The sequence below is a fragment of the Orcinus orca genome, chromosome 17, assembly GCF_937001465.1.
Source record: "Orcinus orca chromosome 17, mOrcOrc1.1, whole genome shotgun sequence".
Lineage (NCBI taxonomy): Eukaryota > Metazoa > Chordata > Mammalia > Artiodactyla > Delphinidae > Orcinus > Orcinus orca.
This window is the reverse complement of record NC_064575.1, coordinates 62,846,985-62,865,753: the sequence shown is the minus strand read 5'-3', so window position 1 is coordinate 62,865,753 and position 18,769 is coordinate 62,846,985. Positions and strand designations below refer to the sequence as shown.

Genomic DNA, 18,769 nt, shown 5'->3' with positions numbered 1-18,769 from the left:
TTAATGCAGTTTATTTTCTGTGTGAAAACTCCACAATTTCTATTTATGTCCATTAAGAAAGCAGACACTAGTTCTGGTGGTATTCTTCTCATTTGTCCTGGTTTCCTTTGTCCACTTTGATAATAAATTTCTACCAAGACTTATTCATTGTTCACAGCAAATCTTTTCTGATCCCACTTAAAAATGAATTCCCAAACCTTTTTCATTTTCAAAGCATTTTTTCTTCATTAGGTTGCTAATAACTTCCTTAAAATTTTTCCTTTAATTTATAAAATATTTTTCACAACTTTAAAAATATTTATTTTCTGTTTGAACTAATATATGTTTTGTATCTCCTATAACTTGTCTTAGAAATTTTTAAATTTCTTGAGCCATTTTATTTTCTCAGTCATTTTTTCTCAGTAGATTATTTTATATTCAACACATATACATCTGCCAACATGGGGTGTTTATTTGTTTTTGTTTGTTTTCCTTAGAATGTCCCTAAAGCATTTCCATTCAATCATCTCCAATAGTAATGATCACATATTAACTTTAAAAGATGTCTCAAAAAGTGTTACATGGAAATGAATACCGTGTTATTGTTGTACAAGTTCACCCTCAATTTTTTTATAATGTTTATTCTTTATAAGGATTCTATAAAAGCCATAGGAGAAAGACTCCCAAATTACTAGATAAGTGGGGGGGCAAAACATAGAAATAAAACAGTTATTTTTTATGTCACTTCATATGAGTAGTCTTTCCTGATCTGTTATCTCCTTCCATAGCCTTTCTTGATCTATTACTTTCATAGCATCTCTTAAATCCAACTTTATCTACTAGTTTAGTATTTCTCTTCTCTTCTAGACTGTAAACTCCATGAGGGCAGAGACCTTGACTGTCTTCTTTACCTTTCAGTGTCTAGCACAGTGCGTCAAACAGAATAATGCACTCATTTAATGTTTTCGGAATACATGAATTTGCAGAATAAGTATTGTACAGCATTTAACTTTCACAAATAAATTAAAACATATCATCTAAAATTAGTATGTAGAATTTATCAGAAAAATTACATTGAAATGGGAAAGTTAATTTTTATTTTCAGTGAACAATTTGATCATTACATTCACTGAACAAAAGTTCTTAACTGTTAGATCTTATTTGTTTCTAGATCTGGAACATATTTGATCAGTAAATAATAAAAATATCAATTTTGCTTTGTGACATTAATAATGTATTGCTATAATATCAGTTTAAATTTTATGTTTATATCAACTTTTAATATAAGCTTAATATCAGTTTATATCATAGACATATAAAGTTTTAGGTGCTAGATTCTTACTGAAGTTTACAAAATGATAATAAGTCTGATTCCCTCAAACAACCACCATCGAATATTTCTTATTTATAACATATAGTTTGCTTCGCTATCTTGGAATCCAAAATAAATTTACATTTTTAAATAGTTATTAAATGACTGGACATACTATCACAACTCTCTTTTTCCTCGCCTGGGTCTTAGTCCCAGGAGACAGTCTTTTGGAAAGAAAATAATTAAAATCAATCCAACAAAAAACCCACTTTCTGCTTTAATCAGATGTCATAATAAAAACACACGCTATCAACCTTGTTGCAAAGTATAGATAGTAAGGATAGAGTTCAGTTACCACTGGTGGTGTTTGGGCAAAGACAGAATAGAAAGAAATTGTGAGTAACGCTTGCCCTAGTTTACCTCTATGAGATCGGGGATAGTTCCCTTTCATGTCTGGGAGGTAACCATACCATGTCTCTCCATGTTCAAGTCCCATTGAATACTAGAAGTTGTCCATCATTAAGTACCAGCACTTATTCAGTTTTAATCATTTTATGTTTCTCCCTAGCAATATTTATTGTCGTACCTAGCAGGGCCCTATCAGAAACCCTAACACAAATAAGTTTTTTGTTGGTACATCTCCCATAGTCTAAGCCATTCTGATTTGGTGAAGCTCACAAAGTTTGGGCTATTCATACTAATTCATTGTTATATACATTGATTGTCATACCTTATTAGAACGTCTAATTTTCCAAGTTACAAGTTAAGAGTTTCTAGGAGCAATAGAAACTCTACTAAGTTAAAGTTAATGTCACCTGCTTTGTCTATCACCTCTTGTGTAGCATAAGAAATATAGTTTATTCTGTGGCCAATGTCAAGTTATTCTCAGAAATGATCTAATACTATGAGTCTCATCTCTGAATAATAAGAAAAGAGATCACTGTGGATATTGAAAGATAGAAATGGAAATAACTTCTGCTAGGGTAAGATCACAATGTTAATTCACAGGTGAAAGAAAAGGGAAATGTTACAAATACATCAGATTTCAAATTGATTTTTTTTTTACTAAAAAATCCATAATTTCCATGTTTCATACGTCATCAAACCATTTTAATAAAGCTATGTCTCTGAGATTGGACAACAAAATAGTTTCCAGGCTCTACTAATCTCATTGCATCTATTGGGATAAACCATTAAGAGCACAGAGATAACTGCATAATATAGTGTAAAGTCATTGTATGCCTGTCAGAGAGAATGGGTGATATAGTGTAACTGTCTAAGTTTACAGGTAAAAGAATGAGATTCAGATGGTTTGGATTTGCTCAAGTATGAACACAAAGTAAGTTGAAGATGCAGGGATAGTAAAGATACACAAACTACAAAGCTATTTGGACTTCATCATCATAACTCCGTTAAAGACATAGGCTATCGTGCCCCTCATAACAAAGAATTGTTACTTGCTAGAAACCTTCCAACATACCTAAGACACAGCCTTAGAGCAGGAGACAATAGAGATTAATTGTTCACAGAGCTGTTAGTGAATCCTAGGTGGATGACAATATCCACAAAAGGGTGGTAGCCTAAATTGCCACTACATGCAAAGGAGGTGGGGGGAAGAAAGATAGAAACCAGAAACAAAATCAAATCTTTGTTGTGACTCTCATTATTTTAATCATGGTCTCATTCATTCATTCCTGTATTTAATGAGTATCTACTATGGACCACATGCTGTTCTAGGCACTGGAGACACCATGGTGAACAAAACCTAGTCCTTGCTCTCATGTAGCTGTCATTCTAATAAGGAAAAGAGACAGTAAACAATGGTATATATATGTGTATGTACACATGTATGCATGTGTATATACTGTGTGTAAATATGTATATCTCAGTGTATGTAGTGTATGAAGGTGATACTTAAAAATCTAAAGTTTAGATAGGTTAGTCATATAGATTAGTCAGAATAGACTATTTATTAAGAACTGTTTGAAGAGAAACCTATACAAAGTGAGAAAAAAGGCAAGTACTAACATCTTAAAGTGGAAACATTCTCACTGTGTTTAAGGAATTGCAAGTAAGTGAGTGGAAGGAGCTTTAAGGAATTTTCAAATCTTGAGAATATGTTGGAACAGGATCACAATAGTCCCTCAATATTATTAAAAATTCATGAAGATTCTGGAAGGAGAGAGTGAAAGAGATACTTCAGGGTTCACTAGACCCAGAGACCACTACAGACTGGACCCAGCTGGTATATTCCATGCAAAAAGAATATTTAACCTGAGAATTGTATCTTTCTTATTCAACCAAAAAATAAATTTTTTGCTTCTCTTACTTGAGTAGTTCAAACATTATATCCAGCATAAATCTAAATGCCTGGGGGTTACAGTTGAACCAAAACATATTTCATTGTATTTAACCTTTTTCTTAGGTGTTTCTCAAAGCATAGTTAACTCTATGTGCTTGACCTGAGGAAAAAATAGGACTATGGTATATTGATAGACGTTAAGGATTAATTTTGTTTGTTTGTTTTCTGCTACTATACTTACATCATTTTCTTGAAAGGGCATAATCCTCTTAACAGTAGCTCACAGTGTCTCCTTATATATAGGCTCATTTTACTTCAAAAACAAGACTAGAAAAGGATGAATTAGCTATTCTTCTCTACCTTTTTAAAAATATAGGTGGAACATGAATAAGACATATAGAATATTGTAAAATAACTATATTAGACAACTAAGAGTTAAAATAATCATAGATATATAGACTATATAAAAATTAGCTAATTTGTATCAATTCATTTTAAACTGCTGAAATCAGGATGTTAACATTTTTGTGACAACAAGCCTTCCCATCCAGAACACAACCTGTCTTTTCACTTACACAGGTTTTATTTCATTTCCTTCAGAATGTTTTTTATGGTTCTCTTTATAGAAGTCTTGTACCTTTCTTGCCAAATATGTTTTTCAAAATTACACATTTACTTTGTTGCTTGTGTGAATTGGGTCTTTCCATTTGAATTGCCAATCATTATTTTTATAAAAGAAAACTTTAAATTTTCATATGCATGTTTTCTTCAAAGCCAGTTTACATGACTCTTAAACATAACATAGTATAAATTGTAGACAAATTATTAACTCTTGAGTTTAGGTAGGCAAATTGCATATTGTAAGTAAAAAAATGATACCTTTTTATTTTGTAATCCTTTCCAAATTTTTCCTATTTATTGCATTCCCTAGAACTTCTGAGATAATGTTGAATGTTGTCACAGATTTTGAGCATCCATGTTTTATTCTAATCTTTAATGGCAAAAGTTTTCACATTTTATTATATAGTCTAATACTTCTTTTAATTTCGTACATTCATTGTTACATTTAGAAAATTTTCTCCTTTTTCTACTATTTCTGTGTTTCTAAAACTTAAATCAGGAATTTCTGCTTTATTTATCAAACATTTAATAAGCATCTACTGTAATCACATTTATCTTTCACCTTTGTGTTATTAATGCTACATTGAAGAAGAAAATTTGTATCAAAATGATGTATGAGTTCAATATAATTCAATAAGACTACCAATCTTTTTTAAACTTCACAAACTGACATACCAAAAGTTCATGGAAAAGTAGATATTCAAGAATAACAAAGAAAATAATGAAATTGAACAATGACGAGATTTGCAATGTCTATATTAAAAGTGATTAAACAATATGGTATTTCAGAGAAATAATCATAGATAAGTGAATCAATACACAAAATACCAGTTCAGATCCATGTATGGATTTCTGAGAGAAAGTGGGGGTGGAGCATAACATAACATAGTACATATGGCATTTTAAATTGGTGGGGAATAAAACAGAGTTTACTATAAATGCTACTGGGAAAACAGATATCCATATATTGGAAAGTATAATTATCTACCCTACTTCACACCATACAAAAATAATTTCCAGATAAATGAAAAGTTTAAATATAACATAAAATTTGAAAGTATGGGAATTAAACATTAGATGGTGTTTTCAACCTTTTCAACTTTTGAAAACCTAGATTTGAAGAAACCTTTCCTAACCTAGACATAAAACACAGCTACCCTAGAGGAAAATACTGACAGATTTACATGTACTTTTAAAAAAGTTTTCAGAGAAAATTAACTAAAAGCAAAGTTTACAAATTAAAAAAAAAACTGGGAAAATAATTACAACATGCATAAAAAATGGTTAATACTGATAATATGTAGGAAACTTCTGTAAAACCATGAGAAAAGGACAATTGAAACTAGAAAAGTGTACATGAACAGAAAAATCAGAGCAAAAGAAATAGAAATAACAGTAAAAACTTCTGCTAAACCATACTAATAATGTAGAGAATAGGAAATCAAAATGTTATTAACATATTTAATGTAATGACAAAAACACAAATAGATAACACTATTATTTTGGTGAGAATGTGGAGACCTATACTCCTTTATACCATTTTTGAGAGTATACTGAAAAAAAGTGTGGAGTAATTTACACATATTTATCCAATTTTTAAATCCTCACATATCGTAGCTAAGTAAGCCTGTGAAGAATTCATTCTGCCATGATAGCACAAATATAAAGAACACGTATTAGCACAAATATAAAGATATAGGTACTAAGATCTCCATTCCTGGATTATGGTTTTTAGCTGAAAAAATTAAAACAAACTTTCACTAGCATGTGCTGTATAACAAGCAACCACGAAATCTTAGTGGCTTACAAGATAATTTTTCCTTTCAGTTATATTGTATGTTGGTTGCTATGGGTCAGCTGTTGCAAATTGCTCAAATGGCTGGTCTTCTCATTCCCCAACCCAGGATTAGGGAAACCCCTAATTACCATGTGCTATTCTCATAGTTGAAGGCTGTCAAAAATTTTCAATCCATCCATCAGCTACCGTTGCAACTGTGAAATCTATTAAATAAATCTACATATGCTGACCTAGAACAGTATTCATGATACATGAGGGGAAAATAAGTTTCAGAGGAATATGTATAGAATTAGCTCAGTTTCTTAAAACACTCAAACACACAAAAAACCAAGAATTTTGTAAAAACATGTACACCTACAAAATGAAAATATTTGCAGAAATACAACCTTACTTGTTAAGTGGTTACTCTTTGGTTTGGACAGAAGCAGTCAGGAAGACCAGCATTTTTATGAGTGATTCTTACTTGTCATTTTATGAGTGCTTTTTTCTTTATTTTTATGTGAAAAGAAAATCATTTTCAAAAAAGACAATTTCCCAGTCTGAAACATATTTTTAAGGATTTTATATCAGCATATAGAGAGCACATATTTTACAGTTCATTTAAGAGCTGTGCCAAAGAACTTGGATATTTGTTCTTTCAGTAAACATTTCTACATCATGAAGGCCAATGCACTAGGAGTTAATGAACAGAGATGATAAACAAGGCCTGTCCACAAAGGACTGTAAGTGTTTGCACATTTTAGAAAACAAAGCATGCCAGAGAATTACCAAGTAGTAAAAGCCACTTGAAGTAGTATGTCCAATTAGAAAGATGTTTCTACTAACTTCAAACCAATCATGTGATTGCTCTAAAATTCTTATTGCTATAAAGTTTTTAAGTATTTTATACTGCATTCTTTATCACATCACTAGCACTTAAACACCTTTATGGATATGCCGTTCAAATGATGTGCTGTGAGGACTACAATCCATTACAGAACCCTGAGTGGAAGAATTGGGAACACTTCCTATAGAAAGAAGTGACACATTGGTTTAACTTTGTTTAAATGAATAGATTTTCCGCAGGCAAATGTAAGAAGGAATAACATTTTAGCCTTGGAGAACAGCATGGAAAAAGTGGAAAACTATAAAAGGTATATATATTCAAAGAAAAAAGATAATTTATTTTTTTCTGGCAGAAGTTGAGTGTATGACAGTATAAGATGGCAGGAAGTTGTATTGGAAAATAAACCTATATCCTTACAGGAACGATTTTATATTCTATTTTAGGCAGTTGGTAATTTATCCTATAGGAAACAGGTCAAGTTTTTATGCAATTAAGTGAAATAATCAAATTTGTATTTTAGAAAGGTAAGAGTAGTAGCACTAAGGAGGATGGAACAGAGAGTGAAAATGGAGTATAGGAAAGGAGTTAAGTAGCTATATCTAGTCTAGGAAAAAGATGATTATGAAGCACTGGGTATTGGGAAAAGAAGAAAAAGAAGGATAAGATGTTTAAGAAGTGGAATACATAGGTCTTGAGGAGTGCATATGTACGCATGGGAAGGAGGTGGAGGGGTTAGTTAAAGTTTTCATTAAACACTTTAAAATATTTCATGGAATTTCCAGTAGACAGAGAAAAAATTTACTCTAGAAATCAAGAGAGATGACAAAATTGGTGATGTAGATTTGAGAGCTGTCAACACAAATGATCATTGTTGCCGTAAAATTGAATTGGAATAACTATTCAGAGAGAGCATTGAAGAAAGAGAAAATAGACTGTGAAAAATTTAATATTATGGTACTTAAAGGTCAGATTGGGAAAAAAATAGAACCAGAACACAGGGTATGGAGCATACTATTCAAAGCAAATAGGCCTAGAATCAAGAGATTCAGGACTATGTAAGGGACAGCTGAGAATTTCAAAGCTGGTCAATACTTTCCATTACTGCTGAGAGATTACATATGTAGAAAAAAATGAAGAGATACTATTAGATTTAGGAGGTCATTTCTGGCATTGTGACAGCCATTTCAACACTGAAACAAGAGAACTTAGACTGAAATACTTTCAAAAGTGAATGGGGGAGAAAAAATGAAGTAGTGAACTTGGAAGACTTACGAGAAGTTGCAATATAATGATCTCACTTATATGTGGAATCTAAAATTGACAAACTCATAGAAACAGAGAGTAGAATAGTAATTATCAAAAGTGAGTCTGGCTGGGGCTTCCCTGGTAGCACAGTGGTTGAGAGTCTGCCTGCCGATGGAGGGGGCACAGGTTCATGCCCCGGTCCGGGAGGATCCCACATGCCGCGGAGCAGCTAGGCCCGTGAGCCATGGCCACTGAGCCTGCGCATCCAGAGCCTGTGCTCTGCAACGGGAGAAGCCACAACAGTGAGAGGCCCGCATACCACACACACACACACAAAAAAGTTAGTCTGGAGGTGCTAGGTTAAAGGGAACAAATTTCCAGTTATAAGATGAATAACTTCTGAAGATATAATGTAGAGTATGGTGAATATAGTTAATAATGCTGTATCACATACTTGAAGGTTGCTAAGAGAGTAGATCTTAAACATTTCTCACTACACACACACATGCACAAGTGGTGATTATGCGAGGTGAATCATGTTGTTCACCTTAAACTTACACAATGTTATATGCCAACTATATCTCAATAAAGCTGTAAAAAAGAAACCAAATATTAAATATTCAGAAATTTTGTGAGGCCTTGACAAAGCTTTGGTAGCCTAAAATCAGCAAGGTATTTTTACTATGGAAATTGGAAATTGAGAAAAATAAAAAAAGTGAACAGGAGAGAAGAAAATGCAGTAATGAACATGGAAGACTTACAAGAAGGGGGTAGTAAATGAAAAAGGGAAGGTTGGTAATTGATGTTGAAGGAAGAAAAATACCATTTGTTAATTTTTCCTTATAAAATAACAGTTTTATTGTTTAAAATATAGAAGTCAGACACAAACAAGAGAAAATTAAAAGTAACCAATAAATCACCACAAAGTTGTCTAGAATAGATTCATGCTAAAATATGAGCTAAAGGGAAAAAAAAAAAACTAGCTAAAAAACACTAACATACTAGAGAGACACAGATTTCATGATAAAAAGATAAGACTTGAAGTTGGAAGACCTGAGCTCGAATCTTGACTATGTTATTTACTAGCTGAGTGATCTTGGACAAGTCAAACAAACTTTTGGGACCTCCATAAACTGATCTTTAAAGTGATTATATGTAAAGTTTTATGTGCATATGAAAATCTATGTTAAACTGTACATGACTTAAAAGTACAATGAATTATTGATGGATTGGAAAAAGATGACTTAGGCAGGATTTTAATGGAATGGGGCAAAAAAATGCATATCAAAAGTAATGCCACCAAGAAACTTTTGTGGTGCTCAAGAAGGAAGTCAAGACATATACAGTGTGGTCAGAAACTCTTTTGTTAATTAGAAGAGAAAAGGGTTAGAAAACTGAGGAAATATTATAACATGACTTTTGTGGGAATTTCTTAAAATTACCTCAGTGTAGCTCTTTTTGTAATCTGAATGGCTCAATTCATAGTTATAAGAACAGAAAAAGTAGTTTTAATATTGATGTTTCAATTATGAGTTTTATGCTATTATGCTATTATGAGTCCTAGTGTACTTAATAAATAGAAAGGAAAACACTATTTAAATTGCTAATCAATCCAAAGATTTGCTTTTTCCTCTTTGTAGAATTTTGTTAACACAATATTGAATAAATATAAGCTCTCACTAATTAAACTAACCTATTTACAGTCAGAGGACAACTTATCATGCTTCACACTTTAATTCATAACTAGTTTTCGATTAATGTTTAAAATATGAGCTTGTGAACTTCAGGGTGTAAAAAACACTCTCATTTCGATGTCACATTAGAATGTCATAATATATATTTCAATGTGGTTATTATTGTGCAATTTTGAATTTAAAGTCTATTTGCAAGTTATTTTATTGCTATGATTTTGCATGTGGCACGTTCACCTTTTAAAATGCAATTTCTCTTTTAGTGAAGACATGTGGCTCTAATCTTCAAGGACCAAGTGGAACCTTTACGTCTCCCAACTTTCCATTCCAGTATGACAGCAATGCACAATGTGTCTGGGTCATCACAGCGGTGAACACCAATAAGGTAACTGAAAACCATCTCTGGTGAAAAAGCATAACCATAAAGACAAAAACAAAGACATCATGAGGGAAGTGCAGTGAAGAAAATTCATACCTAACATATGATTTCTGAAATATTTCCTACTTATCCATTATATAAAACATAAACATACGAGAAATACGGAAAAAATGTTAAATATTGCAGTTCTATCCCAACTAACATATAAACGACAACACATTAAAATTATAAATTAGTGTTTTCTGAGACATGCTTTTGAAGGTTGTAAGTATACGTTTTTTATTTTTAAAGAGGCCATAAATAATGGCTTTTCACTTTATATCTTTCTGCTTGACATATCATTCAGGTATATCATGTTTTTATACATAGCTGCCTTTCCTTTCAGTGTCTCTCTATTGCCACAGATCACATAGCTTTTCTTTATTATAAGAAGTTATTAATGTTCTCTCCACTAATAGAGGATTCATATTATGGGTACTTCTAAAGGTTGAGTTGTCTTTCTATTTGACTAAAAATGAATAATACATCTAAATATGTATATGCCACAGTACTTCAAACAAAATTATAATGCTGAATGAACAAAAGAGCAGCTGAAAAATTAGCAAGTTTTCTGTTTCTGTTCTCTCTATCCTGCTTCTCCTTGTAAGAATGTATAGCGAGGACCTAAATAGGAAGAGTCAAAATTCCTCTCAGAATATATGATATCTTATCTGAGTTAGATTAAGGAAAGGTTGGTGGTAGAGTCCATAAAACTGGGTCAGATTTGTAGTTCAAATACTGATTTAGAATTTACCAACTAACAACTTTGATCAGGCTATTTAACCTCTCTGAAATTCAGTTTCTTTATCTATAAAATGTGAGTAATAAGAGCATGTATTTCAAAGTTATGAGAAGTAAGTGAGGTAAAGCATACAGAGTACTTAGCAGAGTTAATAAATACTTAAAAAACATTAACTCGTTATTAGATACAAAGTATACTATTTTCCAGACTGTTTTGGGTTTTATGTTCATAAAACAATCATAAGAGTAGCAGGGTTGTTTTAAAAATCAACTCAGTGGTCAATTACACTTGCCTTATAGGAGAGCCCTGATTTACAACTCATAAGAACTAGGTCAGAAGCCTATGCTCCCCTAAACTAGCTGTATAAACCTTGGGAAAATTACTAAATCTAACTCTTCACCTTCACAAAGGAAATCATTTTACTTACCCAACCCGTGTTGTCAATTCAATTCAATTCAGCAAATGTTTATCAAATACCTTCTCTGTGCAAATTATGGGTTGTTAAGGAAAAAAAATCATGAACTACTTGAGAAAAAATAAGCGCATATTTATTGAACATTTAGTAACATACCAGGTACCATTCACAGCACTTTCCATGAATTATTTAATTTTAAGACTTCCCTTAATAGATAAATAATTTTATGTCTGCATTTAATAAAGAAGATAAATAACGTGTCTGAGATCACATAGGTAGCAAAGGTCAATGCTGTGTACTTTATAAGATGTGTGTTATTTACAGTGACGTATTTCACACTAAGACATAAGTATCTTATACTAAGATAAACATGAAGCAAATTCATTGTAAAGTATGGGAGAAACACATTGTATTAATCTTGTATGGAGATAGAAATCTTTTTTATGTCATAGCAGTTACCTATAATTGTCAGCAAAATGTGGTAATTATCTCCTGCTCTATAAGATGTTTACTTTGTAAAGCTTAACTCATTTTCATTATTGAATTACCTGAAGTTTCACAGAGGCCATCACATTTCTCCTTGCTTTTCTTAAGCAATCTACCAAACTTTTATCTATTCTTTCTCTCCATAAAAAAAATCGAATTTATTTTCTAAGGAAGACATAATTACTTTCTTTGCTATTTTTATCAAATAGCTGATTGAGGACATTAATTTTTGATCTGTTGGTTTATATCCATTTTAAGATACCCTGTAAAAATCCAAGTATTTTCAACCATCTCCCACAATTATATTTTACATTGTGGCCCAGTTACACACACACACACACACACACACACAGACACACACATACATACATACATACAATGCTAAAAAATAATTTTCCCTTACTACATGAATGCAATTCTCTGTTTTTGATTCTAACTTGTAATCTATTTTTAAAATAGTGGTCATGCCTCACTAAATCAATTTTATGATGCACTACAGGTTATAACTATATATTTTGACAAATACTGTTGGAAGATTTGCTTACATAGATTACCATGTCAGAACTCTTTTGAGAAGACAGTTACTGGCATAAACCACAGGTGCAGAGCTCTCTTAGTTGGTATAAACCCAAATTAACCAAGATACTTAACCCCTCAATATCTATGAGTTTCTTCAAAAATCATTGCTCATGTTTTTCTTTATGTTTGATAACTTAAAAGCAATCATTGGGGAGGGTTCAAGATGGTGGTATTGGAAGATCCTGAACTCAACTCTTCCCACAGATACAACAAATATACAACTACATATGGGATAATTCCCTCTGAAAGGGGCCTGAAAACACAACAGAATCTCCACAACAAAGGGTGAAAGGACAGCCACAAAGGGTAAAGGGACAGTTAGGAGGAACAGAGATGCAGTCATGCCAAGGAAAAACGACACACCCCAGCCACAGCGATTCACAGTCTGGAAGGATCACAAGGTACGGATATTTTCCTTGAGAAACAAGAGATTTGAACTTCACGTCAGGCACCCCAACCCTTAGATCCTTCACAGGAAAGATGAGCCCCTAAAACACATGCTTTGAAAACCAATGGGTAATACATCCAGGAAAACTGTAGAACTACAGTGAATGGAAAACTCACTCTTAAAGGGGTCACATGCAGACTCAGTCAACCTGAAAACCAGCACAAAATCACCAGATTGAAAAGTGATTTCAATCACTTGAAAAGGTCAAAGGTAAAGGGGACTCCCTTACTGATCTTAAAGTGTCTGCTGGAGAGGCAGGAACCAGTTGAGATGCTCTCTGGGGACTAAGACACTGGTGGAAGCCATTTTTGAAATCTCAGGGTACGTTGCTAATACCATCTCTGGAGAGCACCATTTAGGAAATCTCCATCTAACCTGTTACTGCCAGTGGATGTGCCCCACAAAGAGCTCCACCTACTCCTGTGCCTTGGCCAAGCTACAGAACCAGCTGGGATGTGACTCTGCCCAGTGTTCAGCAGCTACCATGACCAGGTCCTGCAGCCAACCATAATAGAGGCCAGCCCTGCCCACCAGCACACTGAAGCAGCAGCAGCTGCAGCCCCTCCACAGCAGGGGAATGCATGCAGTCCACATAGGGGACACCTCTTGAGTGCCTGGCACTTCTGAGCCCTACAGAACATCTACATAAAGTCACTCCTCCAAGACTGGGAGAGGTAGCTGATTTACCTAATACATAGAGACAAATACAGAGAATTAAGCAAAATGAGGAGACAGAGGACTATGTTCCAAGTGAAAGAACAAGACAATGCCTCAGAAAACAAAATAAAGCAGAGTTAAACAATCTACTTTATAAAGAGTTTAAAGTAATAGTCATAAATATTCTCACTGAACACAGGAGAAGAATGGACAGACACAGTGAGAACTTCAACAAAGAGACAGAAAATATGAGGAAATACCAAACAGAAGTTATAACTGAACTGAAAAATACACTATAGGGGTTCAAAAACAAGTTGGATGAGGTAGAAGAATGAATAAGCAAGCTGGAAGACAAGTCAATGGAACTCATCCAGACAGAACAGCAAAATGAATAAAGAATTTAAAAAACTGAATACATCTTAAGAAACCTTTGGGACAAGATCAACAGGAATAACAACATTTGTGTTATAGTGGTCCCAGAAGGAAAAAAATGAGAAAAAATATTGAAGAAATAATGGCTGAAAATTTTCATAATCTGGAGAGGAAACAGACATCAAGGTCCAGAAAGCACAGAGAATTCTGAATTAGATGGACCCAAAGAGACACATAACAAGACACATTATAATTAAAAATGGTAAAAGTCAAGGACAAAGAGAGAATACTAAAAGCAGCAAGAGAAAAACAACCTGTTACATGTAAGGGAAACCCCATAAGGCTATCCGCAGTTTTTTGTTTTCTTTTGTTTTTTTCAGCAGAAATCTTACAGGCCAAAAGGAGTGGCATGACATATTTAAAGTGCTGAAAGGAAAAAACAACCAACCAAGAATTCTGCAATAACATACCCAGGAAGGTTACCATTCAGAATTGAAAGAGAGATTAAGAGTTTCCCAGGGAAGCATAAGCTAAAGAACTTCACCACCATTAAACTGTCCCTGAGAGAAATGTTAAAGGACCTTCTTTAGGCTGAAAATAAACATCAGTAATTAAATAATAAGAAAACAATGTAAAAATCCACTGGAAAAGGTAAATATATAACAAAGGTAGTATATCAATTACTTATAAAGCAAGCATGAGGATTAAAAGACAAAAGTAGGGGCTTCCCTGGTGGTGCAGTGGTTGAGAGTCCGCCTGCCAATGCAGGGCACATGGGTTCGTGCCCCGGTCCGGGAAGATCCCACATGCCGCGGAGCGGCTGGGCCCGTGAGCCATGGCCTCTGAGCCTGCGCGTCTGGAGCCTGTGCTCCGCAACGGGAGAGGCCACAACAGTGAGAGGCCCACGTACCGCAAAAAAAAAAAAACAAAAAAAAACAAAAGTAGTAAAATTAACTAAAATTACAATAGTTAGTTAAGGGGTACATAAAAAGATGTAAAGTGTGTCATCAAAAGTGTAAAACACTTGGGGAAGTGAAAATATACAGCTTTGGAATGTGTTCAAATTTAAGTTCCTAACAACTTAAGACAAACTGCTATTTCATTAGAATGTAGTATGTGAGCCTCATGATAATCACAAGGAAAAAACATAAAGTAAGTACACAAAAAAATGAACAGAAATTTAAAAATAATGCTAAAGAAAACAATCAAAACCCAAGGAAAAGAGAGAGGAAGAAAAGAACAGAGAAAAACTACAGAAACCAGAAAACAATTACCAAAGTGGCAATAAGTACATACCTATCAATAATTACTTTAAATGTAAATGGATGAAATTTTCCAATGAAAAGACCTAGGGAGAATAAATGGATTAAAAAAAAAAAAAAAGACCCATCTGTATGCTGCCTACAAGTGACTCACTTCAGGAGTAAGAACACACACAAACTAAAGGTGAAGGGTTGGAAAAAGATATTCCATGCAAATGGAAATGAAAAGAAAGCTGATATGATACTCATATCAGAAAAAGTAGACTTTAAAATAAAGACGATAATAAAAGACAAGGGCATTACATAATGATAACAGAGCCAGTCCACCAAGAAGATATAACATTTATAAATGTATATGTACCTAACATACACCAAGATATATAAAGCAAATATTAGCAGACTTAAAAGGAGAAATTGAAAGCAATACAGTAATAGTAAGGGACTTGAGCACCCCAGTTACATCAATGGATAGATCATCCTGGCAGACAATCAATAAGGAAACAATAGACCTAAACAACACCTTACACCAAATTAAGTCCGTAATAGGTATATAGAACAGTCCATCCAAAATCAGCAGAATACAAATTCTTGTCAAGTGCACATGGAACATTCTCCAGGATAGTTCACATGTTAAGGGCCCAAAACAAGTCACAATACATTCAAGATTTTTTTTGCCGTATGCGGGCCTCTCACTGTTGTGGCCTCTCCCGTTGTGGAGCACAGGCTCCGGATGCACAGGCTCAAGCGGCCATGGCTCATGGGCCCAGCCGCTCCGCGGCATGTGGGATCTTACAGGACCGGGGCACGAACCCGCATCCCCTGAATCGGCAGGCGGACTCTCAACCACTGTGCCACCACGGAAGCCAGAGCCTGGTGTCTTCTAGAAACTAAAAAGATGACAGCGTTCCTGTGGCATAGTGGGTAAAGAGAAGAATGTAAGAAATGGAGGCTATAGAGCTGATTAAAGCTCGGATCATACAGGGCCCTCTGCGATCCATCCAAAAATGTAATGAGAAGCATGATATCTCTTACTTCATTTAGATATCTCTTAAGTGTCACTTTCTCTCCCCTGAATCACTGACCACCTCCATCTCTATCTCCTTGCTTTATTTTTTTTATAGCATCTTGTAACACATCAGTATTTGAAGATCTCATATTGTATGGTATTATATGCTGCTTCTCTATCTTTTGTATACTTCCCCAAGAAGGGAGGAAAGTTTGTCTATATCCCCAGCACTAGAATAGCACCTGGTAAAGAGTAGGCTCTAAATACAAATTTATAGAATGAATTAAACAAATTAAAAGTTTTTAGGAAGAAGATTTATCTGATTTGTGTTTCAACATAACATCCAAAATTTTCAAAAGAGGCTTATTAATTGAAGTGCAGTTCACAAAACAGCAAATAGTATAAATATCTCTCCCTACTCTTTTCCCAACCACTCGTCCCGAAGAATATTCATTCATGGACCAGCAATCTTTCTTCCTGTATAACTGGCAGACAGTGAGTTCAGTGGCAAATAATTCCTCTTATACCCTAACTTCTTGGGCTTCTACCTAAATTGCTTACTCAAGAAGATAATTTTGGAAGTAAACAAGGTCTTCCATAAATATTAACTGTTAAAGATTCATTAACACTTGAAGAAATTACATAAGCAAAAATAAAGTTAACAACAAAGACCATGAATTGAGAAGCTAATATCTTGCATCCTTCCTCTTTGGTATCAAGGAAAAACAATAAAAATAAACTGAGAATGGGAATTAGAATCCACTGTATGGTTCATTTATATACAAAAATGTATAGTATCTCTCTACCATGTTGTATGTTTAGCCATTTTAAACTAATCTCATTTTTTAATAAGATTAAAATAAAATAAATATTTTAACCATTTTAAAATAATTAAAATAAAATAAATATTTTAGCCATTTTAAAATAATCTCATTTTTTAACCTTCAAGTCAAAGGTTCTCTGCATAAAAATAGTATAGATGAATAAATGGAGAGATAGGTATTCTGGATCAGACTGACGTCATTATTAATGAGTGACAAAACCCAGCAAAATAGTGCTTCTTACCAAATTCACTTTAATGAGACGTACTCATATTTGTTTAAAATTTGTTTCAATATGTACAACCTAACATGTACAAATTTGTAATGAATATCCTCCTAAAACCAGCAACAGTATCTGCAAGCATTTTCTTCAAAATTTGTAACTTCAAGTTGATCATTTATATATATTATGAAATTTAAATTATAGCCTCCAGTAGCAAAACATGAATAAATGACAGAAAGAACCAATGGTTTTGTACAGTTTTGTTATAGATTTAATATTTGATGCATTTTTCATTTTGTGTAGTTTCTTCCCTTCAGTGAAACATTTGTAGTGCCATATTTAATGTCATTGTTACATACCAGCAACCCCCTAAAGGGGAAGAGCAGTGCACAAATACAAAAGGCATAGAAAAATAAACAAAGCTGAAAGCTTTTATCGTTCCATCAGTATCTTACTGTGTCTCCAGATTCCCCTCCTGTCTCTGAAATATGAGCCTTTGTAAGAATTGAAACTATTAACCTGATTCTGGCAGCAAAGTGGATGAACCTAGAGAATTCCCTAGGCTGGCACTCCTCATTTTTGAATGGTCTAGTCCAAGAGTCTTGGAATACATCTTCTGTCGTAAAATATATAATATTATAGTGTATAATCCTTCTAGAATATGAGAGATTAACTTCCTCTAAAATGAGATTACTTTCAAATAAATAAATGTTGGGTTTATATGTGTTATATTTAAACCTTTTTTATCTTACAGTATTTGTTTCACAAATTTCATGTAAATTTACCTTTTTATAAAAATAGGCAAATTAGGATGATTACTAATTAAACAGTTATTGAACACTAATTTTCCATGTACACATGTAATACATATCATACACAATACATATCACAAAACAGTAAAATTTTAGGATTATTCTGAAATACATGATATTTTGGACAAACGGGTTGAATATTCTGCTTTGTCTGAATTAGACTATACCCAATAAAATTTGATAAAATAGTCCTATGAGGCATCGATTTTTGAGTGAGCTTTTGACTAGTGCTTCTATATGTATGAAAAGAGAAAAAGGGAAAAAGGACTACAATCATTTTTTTTGGCGGGGGAGGGGTAAAAAATCTAGATTGAGTCCACTCTTCTCCATCCCTACTTTTACAGCTCAAGTTTAGTCCCTCGATCTCTCTAACTGCCCTACTCCACTTCAAATACAGATTGTTCCTGCTGCCAAAGTGAGCATATGAAAAGCAAATAAAACCCTGTCAGCACACCTCTCAAAACTCATTATTTGCTGCTACTCATTTATAAGATAAAGTTCAAAGTCCTTAACATGATACAGCTCCTACCTCCATTTTTAGCCTTCCTTTTAATCACTTCCTGTTTCACAGTTGATATTACAGAAACAAAAAGAATATTTCTTTCTACTGTGCCATTTTTTATGCTCTCTTCTACAGTGTTCTTCCCCAGTTCCCATATTTACCTTCCTTTGCACTGCCTGGGGATTTTCTCTTGGGGGAAATCTTTCCATTTTACTCTTTAATTGGATTGGGCAGCTCTTATCTCTGCCCATG

General features: G+C 33.6%; 1 protein-coding gene across 1 annotated transcript in view; it reads left to right on the top strand.

Moving 5' to 3' along the window:
• Positions 1–18,769, top strand: part of CSMD3 (CUB and Sushi multiple domains 3) — a 1,064,314-nt gene that overhangs the window by 474,753 nt on the left and 570,792 nt on the right. Inside the window, exon 11 of the mRNA XM_004265377.3 lies at positions 10,038–10,159. Coding sequence (XP_004265425.1) covers positions 10,038–10,159 — 122 coding nt within the window. The remainder of the gene's footprint in view (positions 1–10,037; positions 10,160–18,769) is intronic.